The sequence below is a fragment of the Channa argus genome, chromosome 15 (genome assembly GCF_033026475.1).
Source record: "Channa argus isolate prfri chromosome 15, Channa argus male v1.0, whole genome shotgun sequence".
Classification (NCBI taxonomy): Eukaryota; Metazoa; Chordata; class Actinopteri; order Anabantiformes; family Channidae; genus Channa; species Channa argus.
This window is the reverse complement of record NC_090211.1, coordinates 899,406-919,417: the sequence shown is the minus strand read 5'-3', so window position 1 is coordinate 919,417 and position 20,012 is coordinate 899,406. Positions and strand designations below refer to the sequence as shown.

At 37.3% G+C, this 20,012-nt stretch overlaps 1 protein-coding gene across 4 annotated transcripts; it reads left to right on the top strand.

Annotated features, from left to right (window-relative positions):
- The first annotated feature begins 1,516 nt into the window (after positions 1-1,516).
- Positions 1,517-17,623, top strand: copz2 (COPI coat complex subunit zeta 2). Of its 4 annotated transcripts, XR_010910840.1 has the most exons (11): positions 1,517-1,674; positions 6,165-6,233; positions 7,267-7,351; positions 7,908-7,999; positions 8,877-8,932; positions 10,888-10,965; positions 11,417-11,468; positions 11,679-11,789; positions 12,359-12,397; positions 13,742-13,774; positions 16,453-17,623. XR_010910840.1 is itself a non-coding variant. In XM_067477648.1 (10 exons), exons 1-10 carry the CDS (start codon positions 1,657-1,659, stop codon positions 16,498-16,500), a joined length of 570 nt encoding a protein of 189 aa, XP_067333749.1. In that variant the 5' UTR covers positions 1,517-1,656; the 3' UTR covers positions 16,501-17,623. The 4 variants fall into 4 exon arrangements, 2 of the variants coding, with proteins under 2 accessions (XP_067333749.1, XP_067333751.1); XR_010910841.1 differs by lacking the exon at positions 13,742-13,774; XM_067477648.1 differs by lacking the exon at positions 11,679-11,789.
- The last annotated feature ends 2,389 nt before the right edge of the window (positions 17,624-20,012 follow it).

The following is a 20,012-nucleotide window of genomic DNA, read 5'->3' as shown; positions in this document are numbered from 1 at the left end:
TGTATTTTTTTTTGATTCAATTAAAATTAAAACGTATACAGTTTAAAGTAAAGGTTCAAGTCTTTGCTTAAAAAAAGGTTTTACTCGAGTTGAGGTACTAGACACATAATCTAAATGTTTTTTTAATTTAAAAAAGAAACAAGTATGTCACTAAGAAAGTTTTAAACATTATTGAATCTGAGACTGTTGATGAAATTAATGTGTTAAAGTCTAAAGGGGGTTCATTTTTTTATTCAATCTAAGTCAAAACATTTGAGACAAACTATACAGCAGAGAGTAAAGGTGACTTTACTGCCACATTATAATAGCGCATTATATTTTATTAATTTATTAAATTACAATACATTGTATTAATTTTTTATATTTTTATATGAATTTTCCTCTGCAAATTAATGTAACCAGTAAAGTTATAAAATAAATGTGGAGTAAAAATATATTGCACTCTGAACTGCACTAGAGTAAAAGTAGAAGGTAGCATTAAATGGAAATACTCCACTCAAACACCTCAAAACTTTATTTGAGTATTACAGTACATGTACTCAGTTATTTAACAACTCTGACATTGTTAATTTATTGGCTCCGAGGTTGGCCTACTTTTGAGATGCTCCGGTTAATTTTTCTAAACTAGAGTTGCACATACACATGTGATCTAATCTTGTCTTCCTTTATTTAAAGATGTACTCTACTGAATTTACATATGATTGTCGTCTGCAGCAAAGCCTGCAGTAATAGCATAACTACCCCCAAATGACCCATTTGATCCCAAACTTTGGAAAAAGCCGACCTACTTCTTTTATAATCAAGTTGTCAGAGTAGACTGCTGAGTGAGATTAGAAAACCAATGTCCATGTGTTGTATCCTAAAGATATGCACAGATCCTCGTGAAAAAGAATGCACCCAGTGTGGTAGCCCATATCACATCTAAACAGATTAGTATTAGTATTAGGAGTATTTACAGCAAATGTATTGAATTAAAAATCTGCAGTATTTGAATAAAAGGATCAGAAGAAAATGGGGCCCTGGGCAGAGGCAATGACAGGACCCCTCACCTTTTTTAGTCTGTCTGGAGTAATTTTCACATTAAAGTGTTCATCTTTTTGGTTGGTGCATCTTGTGGTTGTTGTGCATATCTTTGTGGTCATTTTTATTCTTTAAAATTGGTTATTTTAACTAAAAATATGGACAGTGGCTCTGGTCTGTGGTCCATGGACCCGCTGACCTCTTAGGCTAATATTCCCAATGAAGGGACTTGTCACTTATGATGGCTTAATGATGTGTTCTAATAATAGGAAGATATTGCCAATAATAAACTATCATCTATCAGGTTTGGGCACAAAGGCATTTAATGCTGATTTATTTCTCAATATGAGAAAAGGCACACTATCACCATCACACGCCTTATCATCATATACATCAAATCTTCATGAATTGTAAACCATAGTAAGGTGCCCTGGACGTTCGCTAGAACTTTTATTGTGAAAGTGAGAGCGCAGGGATGAGGACTGTCGGGAACGCGCTCTGCCCAGACTACCATGTTGGCTGCTGCGGGAGCGCGCCCGGGCGGCTCCGTAAAGATATCAGTGATCTTGGTGTGACAGCTCAGAGCTGTCCACGTCAACACACCGAGCGAGGACGCTGGCTGCGGCGGTAGCTGCGATGGACTCCGCGTCTCTGGTGAGTGTCTTCGACGTCTCCCAGGACTCGACTGGAGAGTGCAGCGATGTTATGTGTTCGGCAGTTTACATAGCATTTAGTTCCTGATTCCTGTTAAATGTGTAGCATTATGGCAGTTTCGGGGGTGAGCAGTACTGGAGAGAAAGAGGGGAGGGAGAGCGAGGCAGGGGACGTTCCTGCTTGCAGATTCTTTACAAAGCAGAAACGGGGTTTATTTAGCTCTTTAATGCATCAATGTGAGGGGGATCCTGACTGTGGCAACACCGTCGTGTCATTTGGCTGTGGACGCGCAGGCCTGATCTGATCAATGTTTCACATGCAGCATGAAAAGCCCCACTTTTTTATTCTGTGGCTTTAAAAAGAACTCAGACGCTGCGTGCTGGTTACAGCGCGACAACTTATCACAGGGTGTTAACTCTATTACAATAGAGTGATTAAGCCACAGCTGTTATCCACAGAGTCCAGTGCGAAGCGCAACAGGACTGTACACACGTTTTTTTTTTTTAAAGTCTTCAGTCTCGGTTCCTGCAGGGATCACATATAGAACCCCGTATAAAGACCCGGTCCAGTCTGTGTGGCACATGACGAGAAGCACTGCAGGAGTGTGTGGTGGAGTTAAAGCGTGTCTGGGTGTTTAAATGTCTGCTTGTGTTCACCATATGTGCACAGATCGGTTGACGTAGTGCAGAGTAGATGCCACGTCCACCGTTCTGTCTCTCTCCCTTTCTCTCTCTCTCTCTCTCTCGCTCTCTCTCTCTCCCCTCGCTTGCCCTGCGCACTATTTATGCGTCTCTCTCTCTCAGTCTCTCTCTCTCGCTCACTCTTTAATCTCCATCCTTCCTCACAATTTGTCCATAACGTTCTATCTCATACTTTCTTTTTAACTGTTTGTCATTGTGGGAAAACACTAAGTAGACCAAAATACTCCAAGTATTTCAAGAGTACTTGTACTTCACCAGATTTTAGTGGCCTGTATTTACACTGTCAAAAGTTATGAGCGGAAGCAATAAGCGACATTTTACTAATTTTACCAATGCAATATTATTCAATTAACAATGCATCTTACAACATGTTTGGAATCAAAGATATGTTCTGCAAAGTAATTTGTAAATGTTAGTAAAAAGTTTGGATGTGTCAATATATTGTCTGTGTAGTATATTGGCATGAGTCCATATTTGCTTTGTAGACTGGTATCAGCCTATTGGCAAGGACTCTTCTTAATTCCCTGCCAAAAATGGGGAAATAAAACAAACTAACTAAAATTGACAGAATGGGTAGAAATACACAAAGTCAATACTGAAGAGTGTTAGAATGTGTCTGGTACCACTTCCATTCTTTCACTCAAATTAAATCGATAAGTAGGTACATGCTCTAAAATAAAGTTAGAAAACTTTTTATTGCTACATTATAATTTATATGTAAATTATATTTTTGTCACAGTCTTTATCTGGTAAAAGAACTTTAGTAGCAACTAAAGTTATACAATAAATGCAGTGAAGTAAAAGTATATTTTTCTCTGAACATTATTGGAATTAAAGTAGAAGTAGCAGTAAATGGTAATACTTCAGTAAGGGTAAAATACTTGAGTACCTCAAAAATGTACTGAAGTACAGTACGCCTGTGGCACAGGAAGGTAGAGCGGTTGTCCACCAATCTCACAGTTGTTGGTTCAATCCCCGGCTCCTCCAGTCACATGAGCAAGACACTGAACCCCAACTTAGTTGCTCCTGGTGAGTGTTGGCCATTGGTTTGTGAGTGTGAATGGGTAAATAAGAAGCAGTGTAAAGCGCTTAGAAAAGCGCTATATAAGTGCAGACCATTTACCATTTACATATTTCCTTACCACCTCTAAAAAATCCTAATTGGCTTTCAGCCAGATACTTATTTTAAACATCAGTATCTGCACTGAATTTTAAAATTGGTGCATTTTTAGGAAACAGAGAATATTTCCATCTGGAATTATTTAAATAAATGTATGAAATAGAATTTAATGAAAATACTTAGATAAAGTATAAGTAGGTGATATTAAAAATGCACTTCAGTAATGTAGTTACGTTGCATTTTTAAATTTAACATATGAAACATGTTTAACCTCTAAACAGAATTGGCAGAAGTACATACATTCTATGCTTGAGCAAACAGAATAGTACTTGCCTAAAAACGCGGGTTGAAGTACCAAGTATATGCCCCACTAAAGTAAATTCTCTATTTGAAACCCTTTTCAAGGATTTGAATTGGTTTCGAGAGGTGCAGTCCAGATGTGTTCCACATGTGGCTCAGAAAAATGTCAATTCCACAGTGCATCAAGTCCACAACTAATGGCAATTTGTATGATTATTTATATGTATAAAAATTATTTATTTATTAATCTGCAATGTTGTATCAAAACTGATGAGAAAACCCAAGTACAAGTACTTCAAAATTGTACAGTTTTTGTTTTTAGTTACTTTTCCTCACTGCCGATAAAATGCATTGGTTTGTTACAGTTATAAGAAAACTACACAATAAAGTGTTCAATTAGGTACAAACAGCAATAAAATCGAAATACTGCTAATGCGTGATAGAAATGATAGAATTATTATGGAAAATCTAACAATATCACAATATTTCTAAGAGAATCCATTTTTCATAATGTCTGCTTCTTTCCTTGCTTTAAGTCGACTGTGTCCCGATACATCTGTCCCTGATATATCTCTGAGTGTGGATGTTTGCTTTTAAATGAGTGTTTTTACAGATTATTTTACTTTACACATAGTAAGTCTTCAGATTTTTCTCTTTTCTCACTCTCTTGGTCCAAGCTGAAGGAAGCCTGATGACATCACTGTCTGCTGCTTTAGAGTGACTTTATTTTCTGCTAGTGATGAATGAAAGAGTTGGTGATATGATGAATCAAATGTCATTAACCTTGAGGAAATTGTTTTCACGCCACAAAGCGCAGTGTCACTGCTCACGGTCGCAGTGTCTTTGCTCCTAAAATATGTTTTCACGTGCTGTTGTTGGGAAGTATTTTGATCAGTCATAACTCATCAGCAACAAAAGCTTTGCACTGAGGGATCTCAAAGCCATGACAATAACCACCAGGTGTTTAGTGTGAAAAACTCTTGGGCAGCTCACAGTCATATTCAGACAGACAATACAGTGATCATCAAAGGGGCAACCATAAAGAAGCAACGCAGTATAATTTACAGTAAAAAAATAAAGTAAAAGGGAAAACTAAAGTTAATAGGTATTTCAAAAAAAAAATTAATGAAACAAAAAAAGAGCTAATTGAAAATAATGTTAATCTAGTAGGATATAAAAAGTAGGATTTGCATTTGGCCATCGTGAATCAACACTACAAATGAAACGCTTATTATCATTATTATCATGTTTATTTTCATGACTTTACCTTCATATCACATTCTAATCTGCATTGTAATGAGCAATTAATTCATCAAAGATTGGCCTCTGTATCACAGCAAAAGATTCAGATACACAATATAATCTATGTTATTTATTATTTCTTAATTTTATTTGTGCTATTATCATCATTTGTAAGTTAACCTCCAACTTTAGTAATTCCATCAAGAGACCAACCATCTCTTCAAGCTGAAAATCTAAAGTTTTTCAGGTCTCATAATTGTTTTATACTAAAGAAGTTCTAATCCTGGTTAAAGCTTCTCTCAATAACATAATCGTAACTGAGAATTATGTTGAGCAGTTTTTCAGGCACTTGGGATGACATCACAACTGTGTTCAATTTGAACCGCAGTAACCAGTCAGGTTAACAACTTTACCAGTTTATCGGCAAAACTAGTTTCTAACAACACACTATGAAGTGTTTTGTGGATACACATGTTGTAGCAACATATCTACACATGGAGGAGTATGAGTGTTTTAATAAGACACAAATTAAAAGTGTTAATAAACAGGAGGTTATTCTACTACAGAGTTCACTCTTTTGGTGAATGGGGCATTTTGAGGTTGGGGTAGATGATTTGCAAATCCAACTTCAGGGGGCATTCCAGTTAAAATGTCTGACTGTGATCTTGGAAAGTCTGACTTCACAGGTCAAAGTGACATGGCTGGTGCAATGGACGTCGTAAGTTCCTGGTCTAAGTTCTGTGATACACTCTGACTGTGAATGTGTGCTAGTCAGTGCATAACAGAACTTTGTCCCGGGTCTGAAAAGTCTTCACTGGCTAACGAATGGGTGAATGGAAAGATGAAGAACAGTGTGAAACAAAGAGAAAACAGCCAATAAAGTTTGCCACAAAATACAAAACTGTGTATCTACCCTAGAGTCAAGTGAAGAAACTGGTTGGACTAGACAGCTTGTGTTTGTGTGTGAATGTGTGGATCAGAGTAAATGCAAAGCAGAAAAAAAAAGCCGGAAAAGCTGGCTTCATCCGGATAAGGACGAATCCCCATGACTGTGGTGCTACGTGTCTCCCTGAGGTGACGGAGCAAAGCTGAAATATTTAAACATTTCTTTCTGTTTACTGTTGCAGGAACCTTCCCTCTACACAGTGAAAGCTGTTTTCATTCTTGACAACGATGGCAACAGACTTATGTCCAAGGTAACGACGAAGGAAAACACACAGTGATCACGTTTAGTTAATTAATTGGTTTGTGGGCATAAATTAGCTATTCACAACATTTTAAATCGATAGTAGCAACTAATGAAGCCCAGAGCCACTAAAGAGGTTTAGTGAATTTACATCTTTTGAGCTTCACACCTTCAGATTTGTTTCCATGGCAAGTTTTTAATTTAATTTAAAGCATATTTATCAGACCACTAAACTCCTACAGGAAACATAAAATACTTTCAAAAACATTTTCACAACACTGGATTGCTGGCTAGAAGTGGGTATGTAGACTTACATTAAAACTTCATCACAGTATTTTACAGTATTTTTGCGATAACAATATAAATTGTAAAGAAATAAATATCCTTTTGGCCACAAGTCACATCAGCATACAGATAAACACAATCAGTGATCAAAAATACAAAACACATTATTCCTATAAAATACCTAAAAAATGGATCATGAATGAAATATTCTATCTTTGCTCCATTTTTATTAATAATTCGCCTGAATCCCTCTAAGCTCAGGCTTTTTACTATGCAAACATTTTTTTTTAGGCTCATGTAAGATGCCTGCGTTATGGCACATGCAAACCCATGATACCACAGATATATCACCAATATTGTGATATGGACAGTGTTTGATAACGTGATGCAAATAGGAATTGTCACGTTTTATTTCGGACAATATCAAATGACACAGCTTGAGTTTAACGAGGGAACGGTGGCATAACAAGCACTTGTCAATTGACACTACTGTGCAGATTTTGTGCATCAGCCGTGTCCTTAGGTCACTGTCTATCTCATTTTAGTTTGTCAGGCTGCAACCTGGATTGGCTGTGCTGCAGACCTCAGTCAAATGGAGGTCCGGTTATGGATATTACTAATTGTGGATGTTTCTCATCAGTAAAGACAGTTCATTCTTGGTTTTAGCGTCTGTATGGGGATTGTTGAAAACACAACTGATTTTAAAAAATGCCTGAAGTTGTCCTTGAACTGAATTCTCTCATATGTTTCTGTTTCAGTACTATGACCCTGAGCTTTACTCCTCTATGAAGGAGCAGAAGAACTTCGAGCAGAATGTTTTCAACAAGACACACAAAGCAGACAGTAAGCTTCACTCTGTGTGCTCCTGTCCATAAAGCCATGCTATTTATAATGAGGGTGGGTTACTGTAGGCGGAAAGGGTATCATGGGTGGTCCTTTAAAATGCAGATTTTTGAATTTAGTTTTTACTTTTGAACCGAACTACATGTATCAGGCTGTTTTCTGTGGCCCTGTGGTTTCTTTTTCAGAGGACATTTCACAGAGCTGATACCTGAGTTCGTCCCGCTGGCCTTCTTATCACCCACCCAATATGTTTTTTTGTCCCAATATATTCCTCCTTTTATTCTAAGCTCCTCCTTCATTCCTTTATTTTTCCCTTTTTCCTTCTCTTTCATCTACCCCGGTCATGCAATATCCCATCTTCTTCTCTTCTTCTCATCCTCCCTTTGTCTTATTTTCCCCGTCTTAAAGCTTGTGTCTTTCACTCATCCCTCCTTCATCATTCTGAGGTTTCCCTCCCTTCACTGTCGGGCTCAGTCCTTGTCATTCACATCTATAAAAGAGAAGTTTGTCTGTCTTCCCTTTCATCGCTAACATCCCTCTCTTCTTCTCTGTCTAGATGAGATAGCTTTCCTGGAGGGGATGACCGTCGTGTATAAGAGCAGCATAGATCTCTTTTTCTACGTGGTGGGAAGTGCTCAGGAGAATGAGGTAGAATGAATTTAGCTCTGTCAGGCAAAACACTGCATTTTATCTTTCTCAGAAAATAATGACGATGATAATGAAGATTACAATTATTTAAGACTCTTGTGCCTCAGAGGGAGCTTGTATATTATGTTCATCTGTGAATAGTATCCTATAGAGCTGACAGATTTCCTCATAAATACTTTCTCGCTACCCTACAGTAGGTGACAGCCAGCCCCAAATCTAATGCTTCCTGCTGAAGATTTCAATCTTTAAACAAAAGTATTTTAACCAAATACACTCTAATTAAAAAAAGCGTAGTAATTTCTAAACCACTTGTGTTCTGTAGTTTTTAGTGAGCGTTAGTCAAACAGGAGGACTGTAAGTAGTGCATTTAGTGGGAATGTAGGCATATAAGTATAAAGGTCTTATATAAAGTTTGGGCTGTGGGCTTTCCTCTATTACCAAATATGGGGAAAAATATGGGAGTGAAAAGCCAATGTCAGCTACATATATGAATATTTGTTATTAATATTTTAATTGAGAGAAGTGTCTTGTAGGTAATTTCGTGAAGAAGTAGTTACGACATTAGCATGAAGTGTCAGTCCATAAGCTGACCTCCATTTTGGGTCCACACACTGCTTGGCCCACCAGCAGGCTTCCACAAGCTGGCCATATGTGAACCATATTGAAAGATTCAATAGTAAAAACCACAACAAAAGTAAAAAAGACTAACTATTGGACATCCATTAAGTGTACACATATATAAGTGCTAATGTTGCAGCGATTGCTGGTTGTCTAAACAGCCAAACCGTGGGCTTATCAGATTATGTCTTTGTTCATTTTTTCCTGCAAATAGCAATAAAAAACTGATTTCTTCTTTATTTCCCTTTTCTCTATCTAGCTGATGCTGGTGTCAGTACTGAATTGCCTGTTTGAGTCCCTCAGCCAGATGCTTAGGTAAACTCACCCACCAAATATTTAAAAGATATTAATGGAAGCATCAGCAATTAAACTATATGCTGATGATGATGATGTTTTTGCTTACAGAAAATGTACAATTTACAAAGTTAGGCTTGTCTGAACACAAATTCCCTAGCACACTTTCCACAATGCTTGTAAATGAAAAAGACTCAGTTCCTGCTGATGAACTGACGATGAGAACTGCTCACAATTTGTTGCGTGCACATGCGTCATTGTGCCATTAGAGCACACACCACTAGTGTTACTAGTAATCCCCACACTTCTTCACACTAACACTGCCTCTCAGGGGAATAATGAGTCTCCATGTTGAAACTGATGTTAAATTCAAAAGCTGTGTATTTTTACTTTAAAGGAAATCATTCAAAATGTAAGATTTGGCCAATACAGGCAGAATAATAATCCTAATTCTTAGATTTTTATTCATCATAAAAGAAAGGACCAAGAAAAATTTACAGTGCTCTTTATGTGTCTCATTTAGTGTGTGTGTGTGATGTCTGTGTGTACGTGTGCATGTGTGTGTCGCACACCAGGTTCTCTCAGTGTTGACTGCAACATTAACTGCCAAACAACGGCTGCTGTGGTTGCTATGGGGACCAATGCAGCAGTAATGCAGAGTGTGAGCAATAGAGACATGAAGAGATTATATTATTATACAGTATGAGAGATTACAGGCTATTCTAAGTTTCCTTGTGCAGTATGCAAATGTCCAGATTATACTGTTACAAAAGAAAAGCAGTGAAGCTGTTGAACATGATCCTGATTTTATTTTCAACTGTAGTAGTAAATATTCCTTAAGCCATGTTCAAAAATGTTCAACCATTTTTAACAAGATATATGTGCAGTAGATGTGCACTGTATTTCCAACACATCTGTTATCAATCAATTTCAACAGCAACTTTGTATCATCACAACATCAGCGGCAAATATTGGAGAAAAATACTGAGCTTGTCCACAATTACCAACATTTATATACTTGTGTCACAGTTTTCTCCACCATCATCACAACAATAACGTCTTCGAGTTTTGCCGTGATATCTGTTTAATTTGTGGAAAAGCAGACGTTTATGAGGATGTTGATTCGCTAGTGGGTAACATTTTTAAGTCTCCAGACACAGTAGTGTGTGTGTGAACAATGACGGCAATGTAGCGACCATTGCAAAAAGCAAGTATATCCCTGCAGTAAATGGGACGCTATTATTCTGTCAATTTGTGGTACCGATTTATTTTGTCAGGCTTAGGGTTAAGGCCACGGTTACTATCAACTTGCACAAACGTGCCAGAACGCCAGCAGCTATGTGCAAAGAAAACTCGGGCAAGCTCAAGGACACTTCGACATGTTACCGCAGGAGCCGGGGATTGAACCAACAACTGGGAGATTGGTGGACTTCCTGCAGCACAGTCACGGCAGCAGTTTCAACGAAGGGTCAACCTAAAGGATAATTTTCTAAATGAAATGTATTTTTAACAATGCCCGTATAGACATTTAAACTATAGTGTCTGTATAATTTTCTCTGTTCATGGAAATCTCTGTCAGTGTGCAGCCTGGGTTACCGTGTTTGTCTTTGCTGTGGAGCTTCATTGTTGTCCCCAAAAAATTCAAAACCTGATCCGACCTCATCAGTTTCTTCCTGCTCCAACCAACATTTATTAACAAGTGGCCAAACCAAGTGCTATAGAATGAAGCCACATGGCTTTGAGTATTTTCTGGCTGATGTATCTTTTAATCATTTTTGGTCGAGGTTTTTAGCAAAGATAAACAAGCTGATCTAGGTTGCAGACTGACAGACTGGGAGTAGAGATTCATTCTAGATTTTAGGGACTGTTTGGGTCAGAGTGGCTGTTTCTGAGTTTCTAGTCTTAATGCAAAGCTAAGCTAACCAGCTCCTGACCCTGGCTTCATACCTGTTTCTTGTGTTTTTTATTTTCTGTAGGAAGAATGTGGAGCGGAGGTGTTTACTGGATAATATGGAAGGAGTGTTCTTAGTTGTGGATGAAATTATTGATGGAGGGTAAGAGACAAATCATATTACAAGTACAAAACTATAAATGGTAAATCTGCACTTATATAGCACTTTTCTACCTATTGGCACTCAAAGCGCTTTACACTGCTTCTTATTTACCCATTCACACTCACAATCACACACACATTCATACACCGATGAGGGAGCTGCTATGCAGCTGGCCAACACTCACCGAGAGCAACTAAGTTGGGGTTCAGTGTCTTGCTCAAGGACACTTTGACATGTGACCGGATGAGCCCGGGATTGAACCAACAACTGTGAGATTGGTGGACAACTGCTCTACCTTCCTGTGCCACAGTCGCCCCATATGCCAATTTAGTTGTTTTTGTTGCATTAATCAATGTGTTATTATTTTTGGATGAATTATTTAGACTATACATTGTCATTTGGTTTCTTGTGCTGTATTCGGGTCTGATTGGTTGCTTAATCCTGTTGCCAGGGTGATTCTGGAAAGTGACCCTCAGCAAGTTCTACAGAAGGTCAGCTACAGGGTAAGATGACTGTGATTCATTCTCAACTACCAGTCATATTGATTCATTTGAATCATTGCAAGATCAAATTATTTTGGCCTGTTCAGAATCGTCACATCAATACACATACTGTAGCTTCCCACTGCTTTTCTCATTGACTTCTTGCCTCCTCTTACCTGTTTTACTTTTGTCTCTCCTTCTCCCTGTGTCTCTTCATCTGATTGGTTTCAGCTAATGTCAGAGCCAGCCTATGGCTTCGTCCTGATTGATTACATCACCGGTAACCTAGAGGGACAGACAGACAAGAGCCAGCGGCTGTAGACAGAAAGACAGACAGACAGGGTGAGGAAGAGAGTCTAAGAAAAAGACAGTGAAGTGGAGAGAGAGAGAGAATGAATGAATGAGAATGACATAATGGAGGGATGAAGAAGGGATGGGCAAGACAGATGAGGTAAATGCAATTAGGCGTGGTGAGCGAGCTTGCTGACTAACAGAGGGGTGTAAAAATAAGGCTGGCCGCAGTGTTCTGCACCTAAACAATACCTGCTGGTGGCACAAGACTCATCATCTAAAAATCATTAGACTTTATTCTAAGGGGAACATGGAAATCTGTGCACAAATCTAGTGCAGTAATGTTTGAGATATTTGAGGCTGTGGAATAACAGTAAGGTCAACATTTCCTAAGTCAGAGCCACTAGCATGGTTTAAAAGTCTAACACGTGTTGTGATTGGCTGAGCTTCTCCCCAGTGCACTTTTTCTGTTGCTCATCTACAGTATGTAATGATGGTTCTACAGATCGGATGTTGTTTGCATTTGCATTGTGTGTATTGTGTGTGTGTGTGTGTGTGTGTGAAAAAATAACTTTTCCATTTTGCTCTAGTACATGCAGTGATGTTATATTGTTTTACAGGCGGATGAGAACCCATTATCTGAACAAACCGTGGCCCAGGTAACAAACACCCACCCACCCACACACACACACACACAAGTAACTGATACTAAAAATGTTGCAGACACATGTATATAAACAGACACATCTGGTGATATGATAGCGGTTAGAATCACAACACCCTTATTGTTCTCTAAAGGATAATGCAGAACGGTCTCTTAGTGATATAAATTGGGTGGGAAAAAAATAATAGAAGCTTCTGACAGTATAACGCTGTATAAAGCTTATTCATAAAGTGTAATATATAAACAAATTAAATGACCTAACAGCAATTCAGAGCTGTAAACGTGGGTTTTTGACAGCTAGACTGATCCAGTAATTTGTCAGCTGTATGAAACAATTTAAGCATTGACACTGATAACGTTACCTTTTTTTACAATCTACTCTATATTCAAACAAGTGTACGGGACATGTATTAGGAGAGATGAATGACGTGCCAAACGTAAAATCGATAGCTTAAGATCTATGAGTGATAAGACGTTAGCGGCTTTAATTTATGTACAGTTGTGTGCAAAAAATTTGAGTTGTGAACAGGAAAACACAACAACAATGACAACAAATAAGGGCTGTAATTTAAGGTGGAGCCATTTACCCTCTGATTGTCTGTAGTTACAAAGTAGTTACATCATAAGAATTCACACCTATCATGTAATGTTTAATAAGTAAGCCTTAAATACAAAATACTGTAGGTATATTTCTTGTTGTCCTCTTGTTACGCTGTAAAAAAGTTTGCTTAGTGTTATCAAGTAACAACAAATATGTATCCACAGGGACTGTGGAGGTACAAGGTTGTTACTAATAAGTACACAGTAATTTCACTGTTCTCACCCTGTGAGTCTGTAATCTTAAGCATTACCATATTTTTTATACACTCTGACTGTTTTTGTGACCTCTGATGATAATAGAACATCTGTACTAGCTGAATGTGCATTATTATGTTAGGGTTAGGGTTGAGTTTACATCCTCTTAGAGTAATGGGATGTATAAAGATTCAAATCTTTACACCCACCTCACACTATTGTATTGTGTCCTCTTGCATGTGGTCATTTCTGTGTTGTTATTAACATCTTACTGCTGCTTCCTTTCGTTGCCATTTGACACAGCCTATCAAGTAATAGACTAATGGCAAAAAGCTGAAGCAGTTTAACACCTGCATGCTAAAGCTTCAGCTCACAGTGCATTTTAAGACAGCAACTAGCCAAGCTTCATCTCCATCAGTGCCTGATGGGTTCATAGGCAGATTCTGTGGGATTAACATCCTGTAAAGGCTGGACAGATACGAAGCTGCTGCTGAATGTTTTTTTGGAATATGCTGCTCTTTAACTGTTGTTTTAACCCTCACAGCACATAACAGAGAAACTGGCTCTGACCTCTAACGTAAGTCTCTGCTAACACTACACTAAATAATGCATAACATTATACTCTGCTCTATTGTAAATGCTGAGCCGCTCCACTGTCTGTCACTGAGCTTCAAAGATTGTGGACATTTTTTCAAAATTGCATTTCTCTTTTTTGCTTGACATGACTGGACACCAAGCTCTCTGCTATGGAATATAATAAAATGTGACATATAGTTCCTGGCATAGAAAATATAGACTATAGTATGTGGGGCGACTGTGGTGCAGGAAGGTAGAGCAGTCATCCACCAGTCTCACAGTTTTTGGTTTAATCCCCGGCTCCTCCAGTCACATGTCAAAGTGTCCTTGAGCAACCCAACTTAGCTGCTTCCAGTGAGCATTGACATCTGTGTGTCAGTGTGTGTGTGATTGTGAGTGTGAATGGGTGAATAAGAAGCAGTGTAAAGTAAAACAAAATAGTAGAAAGGTGTTATAGTGCAGAGCATTAAATATATCGCATTGTATTATATGTGAGATGTTACAATCTCAGAGGTGTAGTGGTGTGTAAATACATGTTTCATAAGTGTTAAATAAGTTTCATAAGTGGAAGTATTAAATGCAGTGTAATAGGAATATAATGGCCACAAAAGTCAGAGATAGGTTAAAGGTTATAGATAAGTTGCTTGGTTTTAATTTAAATATTTAAAAAACATTTGATTCAAGAATTAATGAACTTATGCCAGTGTTGTTATTGAAAACAGCAAGATGTCCAGTTCTTAAATAACATCTTAAAATATAAAATTTTAAATAAAATGTAAAATGTTCAGTTAGTTCAGCTACATTTAAGTACTTCTTGTCTGTGGTTTGTGTGTGTACCGAACCACTGGGGGTGAGAACAATTCCTTTCTGTTTACATAAACTCAAGACAACACATGTTTGTAAAAATACATTTATCAAAACTATTAACTGTTCTGTAGCAACATGTGCAATATTGAGAAAGAAAAACATCACTACCATAGTTATTTCCCCTTTACATAGTATAAATATTGTGATGAATAACACTGGGAGCAGTTGTGCAAACATAAAGAAATAATGCCTATCTATAGTAATATCTTATTGGTCTCTGAATGTGTCCAAAATTCCTGTGACCTACATTCTGTACTGACCCTAAATGCATCCAAACAGACACCATCACTAATTAACTTGCAAAAAACTTGCTATTGCTATGTTTCCGGTGGCAGTAGACCATGATGTGAAGTCCACGCACAAAGGGAAGTGAGAAGGAGAGGAGGTGGAGGGTCGGCCAGTTCAATATTACTGAGCTATGACATTTCTGTAGTATTAATATTTACTCCAGTTTGCCAAGTGGCAGAGCAGGTCGTGGAGATTGAGTTACAGCATATTGTAGAAAGCAGTATTATAAAATAATAATCCAGAGTCACTAAACAGATTAAAGTTGTGTGAGGCCCTGACATGACTTAAATTCCCAGGTGTCCATGTGCCACCTGCTTTCAGAATGAGGGAAGCACAATGTAAGCATTAAAATAAAGCACAAATCCAAGATGTGTGATTGAAAATTGCAACGGGAAATGAGTGATGGTCATGAAAAGAGCCGAAGAGAGAGATAGTCACCTTTGATAGTTTACAATCATACATCACAGCCCAAATTGAGATAAACATTTAATGAAAGGTTTTAGGGCATTTTGGGACATTCAGATACAACAATTCAGCAGATAGAAGTTTAAAATAGAAAATAATTCTCCACACGAATGTGAATTGCATAATATTAATGCATTTGGCTTAGAATAATACATGTGCTTTAATAAACAAGTCAACTTACTCCAGCACTATGTTTAAGAAATGACAGATTAGATTATTTAAGAAATTATAAACAATTAAATCCAAACCACTGTGGGATTGCAAATATGTCAAATAATAAGACATATAAACACCAACTGCAGAGACTCTGGATGACCTCTCAGAGCCCTGGGCCTACGCCCAGTAGGCATCTTCAGTAACCCACCTGGTGCTGGTGACGACAAGCATAAGACATTTCAGAGTAATTACGAGCACCTGTGTAGTGCTGTGTTTATGGTATTAGATTCAATATTTTGAACATGGAATCTGCACTTTTATGGATCATTTCAGAATATATTTGTGCAGGTTGTGCAGAAGAAAATTAAAACATTTTCATTGTCGTGAATCCACAGCTCATGTGTATGCTGTGCTCCAACAACATGGCAGCCTGAACACTGCATGGATGCTCAGCTGACCTCTAGTGTTTGAACCTTGATACTGCATCACCATACTCTGTTTGCACTAGCACCAAACGTATATTTTAGCTTATTTAGAAAATATTAACGTTTTATTAGTCCAAGCTCATGAAGAAAGAAGATATATTTTCCAATTATTACAAAATATAGGCTTAGAGTTCATCCCGGTTCTACTGCATTTTTTTTTACTGTCTGCATAATAGTATAAAGGTTCTAACTATTCATTTTTCAAAATACTCATCTGTGATCAAACTCCTTAAATGACATGTTCTTTTACAATTGGTTGTAATGTAAGGCACCAAAACCTAAAGCTGAAGTGATTTTTCAATTTATTACTTCCACAACTTACATTAGCTTTTTATTGTGTGTAACTTTTTATTATACAGCAGTTTCATTATCTTACATAAGGTTTTTATATTTTTATTTTCTTCTTTTGTCTTTTCAGGTTCTGCAGTCGGCAAAGGACCAGATCAAATGGTCCATACTGAAGTAACACAAAAAACGAAAAGTTCTAGAGACTATTTCTCATCCCATGGCTTTTTTTTTTTAATAGACGTGGACTGAAGGGAAAGTGGTTACAAGCCTGTTGCATAAAAGGCTGCTTTATATACAATAGCAATTAACTAGAAAGTAATAGGATTTGTTTGTCTGTGTGACGAAATTGTGTGTGTGTGACATAATTAATTTATCTGCTTTGACAGGGATGTAGAGATGTAGAGATTTGAGTTTTACAGGCCCAATGACAGCAGGCCCTCCGTTTTCAAATGTTTCAAAAATGGAAAGAGTCGCTTCTGTATTAGACTGGGCACTTATCAAACACCAAATTAATGAATTACATTACTTGAAGCCTGATGTTTTATTTAATGTTTTATCACTTTTATTTTGGTGGAGCAGGATCTTCCACTCTTATTCGCTCACAACTCAACGTGACTGTTGGATTTATTTGCGCTGTTTTGCATATTGGAAATGATATACATGTGCATCTGTTTTCCACCAAACTGAGTTATTTTGGAACAGTCTTGTTATAAAAAATATACTAGGCTGCATCCTTTTAATAACAAAGATTATTTGTTTTTTAATACAAGGACAACAAATATATCTTTTTGTATCAAATACCTTCTTCTTCACTACAATGGTGATGCTACAATTGTATTTGTGCACTGAACTACTCAGTTTTTTTATAGCTTGTGTTGATGTCACTGTGTGTAGGTGCCTTAAACAACATTAATAGGGTTTGATAAGCGTATTTAAACAATTTAATGAATTGTAATGACATTAAACAAATGGTAAGATTATTTGTGAAGGGCAAAATGCGTAACTGTCGCACTGTTACAACTGTATTTTTTCTAAAACTGAACTCCCTCATGAAATATGTGTACATTAGATCAGTATGATCAATCGGGCCCCAAAGAATAGATTTTGTTGTATTTATGACAAAGAGTGTCTATTTTTATTGGTACAGTGTGAGTTAAAGGTGTTAAAGAATTTAAATATTTTACTTAAAAACCAAAAACAGCCACAGGCAAACTAATTATTTTGTTTACGTGTATGGTATTAAAATAAACTGATTTTGTCTGTCCACCTTTTTTGAGATAGAAAATAAATATACATCTGCATTTGTTTTTTTCCTTCTTCTCCTTGTTCGGTTACTCCGATAAATATTAATGACCTGCAGGGTCGTGGGTGTGATCAATGATTTCATTGATGGAATCGGGGCAGCGTCAGAGGGCATCTCTAGCCAATGGTTCGTTCTTGTTTTATTTTTCAGTTATGTGATTGGTTCTTGGCTTCATCCTGAGCGCGATTACTGACACCTGCCCACGCCCATCACAAGGTCAGATTAACCTATCACAGCTGTCACCGGCCGAGAGGGCGGTGACACACACACACATTCACAGTCACCAACTAAATATGCACGTCTTTGAATTGTGGGAGGAAACCACCGCAGCACCAGGGGAACATGCTAACTCCTCAAAGAAGGGACACAACCAGCAGAATTCGGACCAGGGACCTTCTAGCTGTGGGCCCCAGATTTTAGAATTAAGTTTAGGGGTAGAAAAAAAAAAGCAGTACAAGCACTTCTGTACTTACAAAGGCGTGTTTACAAAAGCTTTATTCCACAAATGCCATAGTTACTGATGTTTATTTGAAGTTCTGCATCAGAAAGTTTGCAATTATCAGACTTGCCTCAGACTATTTCTACTACTTCTATATTTCACCTTGTTCAAAAAATCCGGGGGTTTTACCTATAAAGGCGTGTTATTGTTATTATTTTTTTGATATTTACGCCTGAATTTGTTTCTTTGTCTGTTAAAAATCCTCAACAGAAAACTAAACCCTAAACCTTAATTATTGTAGAAAAGGAAAGGAGACATGTTCACTGGCCAGAGTTGAGGAAAGTCAGGAAAAGTGAGGAAAATCATGACAGTAAATTGAGTGAGGAGACAAAAACCCAAATTTAATTCACACAAAAACCTTAAAAACACCTTACAATGTGCCTTAAGTGCAACAACACTACAAGCTCCAACACAACAAAGGATTTATTACACGACTGTTACGTTAGATCACATTTTCAAAGATTCGTTTTTCTTGTTTTGAACTGAAAATGTTCCGACATTGTGTGACTGAATACCTGACATCATGAGATTAAACTAACAAAATGACAATTTGTTCATTTTATCAAACACACAGATTCAATAAAAACTGCATTACTGTCAATAATTTGCAGTTGTCGAAATAGTATAATAAACAAAAACCATTATATACCACTTCATGATAATTTTCAATACTGCAATTGTGTTTCATTATACTGCAATCGGAATTAATATTTTTTCTGCTCATACTCATTTAGGACATTATTTAGAGCCCAATACAGCAACTTTAAATATTTTGTCTAATAGTTTAAAACATAAATATATTTAATTTAAGACAATATAAAACAGAGGACTCCTGCAAGTTTACTAAAAATTATTCTCTAAGTACAAAAAATAGGTAATTGGCATTTGTTGCTTCCAACATCTCAGGTGTGAGAATAGGTTGCTTTTCTTTGGTGTCCACATTCATAAAGTGGACAAGCTGTTCAGTGATAAGACATTATCACTTCATGCTCCGTCCCATAGCAGAGGTAGAGAAATCCTCCCACTGTGTGAGTATTAGTAGCTTCAGGCCTTTATCTTGGTAGCTTGAGTTGCCTCCTCAGAAGCTTCAGCATCCCAGAAGGTGCAAAGTGTTTGACTTCTGCAGACTTTCTGCAGAGTTTCACTGCTTCATGTGAACTTGATTATTGTCAGTCTGGACGTGTACATTATACAATGTGTGTAACCCTCCATGTTTTTGTGTTTTCAGGATGCTCATGAATTTCTAATATCTGTCTTGCATCAGATGGAGTGTTTGATCCCACTATTGTGGAAAACTGCTGTCACCTTGGAAACATCTTATACTGTCTTGGTAAAGAGCATCCAGTTTTTTAGATGCAGACACCAGGATCTGGTAAAGCCACAGGAAAAAGAAAACATCACACATATAGTGGGAGGTAATAGTAGGAAAATTCCATATCACAGAGCTTAACATGCAATGATCACAAAGAGAAGAAAAACAATCCAACGAAATGAAACATTACCAAAAACTGTTGGAAAATTACCAAACAGACACACAACAATGCAAAAACCTTCAAACAAACAAAAAAAAGAATACAAAAATATGCAAGACAGAAGAGACAACAAAGTCCAAAAACACACACAAAATGATGACAAATAGATGGAAAATGAGCAAACGTTAGACAAAAAATGTTCCCAGTTGAAAAATAGAGAAAATAAAACCCACTTAGACAACAAAACCACCAACAACTGACAGAAAGTGATCACACATAAATGCTAATTGAGGATAAACAGGTAAACACATAACAAGGCCAAAAGAACAGAGAACTAATTTGAGTACAACCTTTGTTGGAACACCTCTGTCCCCAGCTGCGTATTGTCTCATAACCCATTCATGGTCACAGGACTC

Bases quoted from the DNA above. Each gene is read 5' to 3' on its own strand.
- copz2 (XM_067477648.1), top strand. The intron at 7,352-7,907 runs GTAAGCTTCACT...TTCTCTGTCTAG, and splicing joins CAAGACACACAAAGCAGACA to ATGAGATAGCTTTCCTGGAG. The intron at 13,775-16,452 runs GTAAGTCTCTGC...TTGTCTTTTCAG, and splicing joins AACTGGCTCTGACCTCTAAC to GTTCTGCAGTCGGCAAAGGA.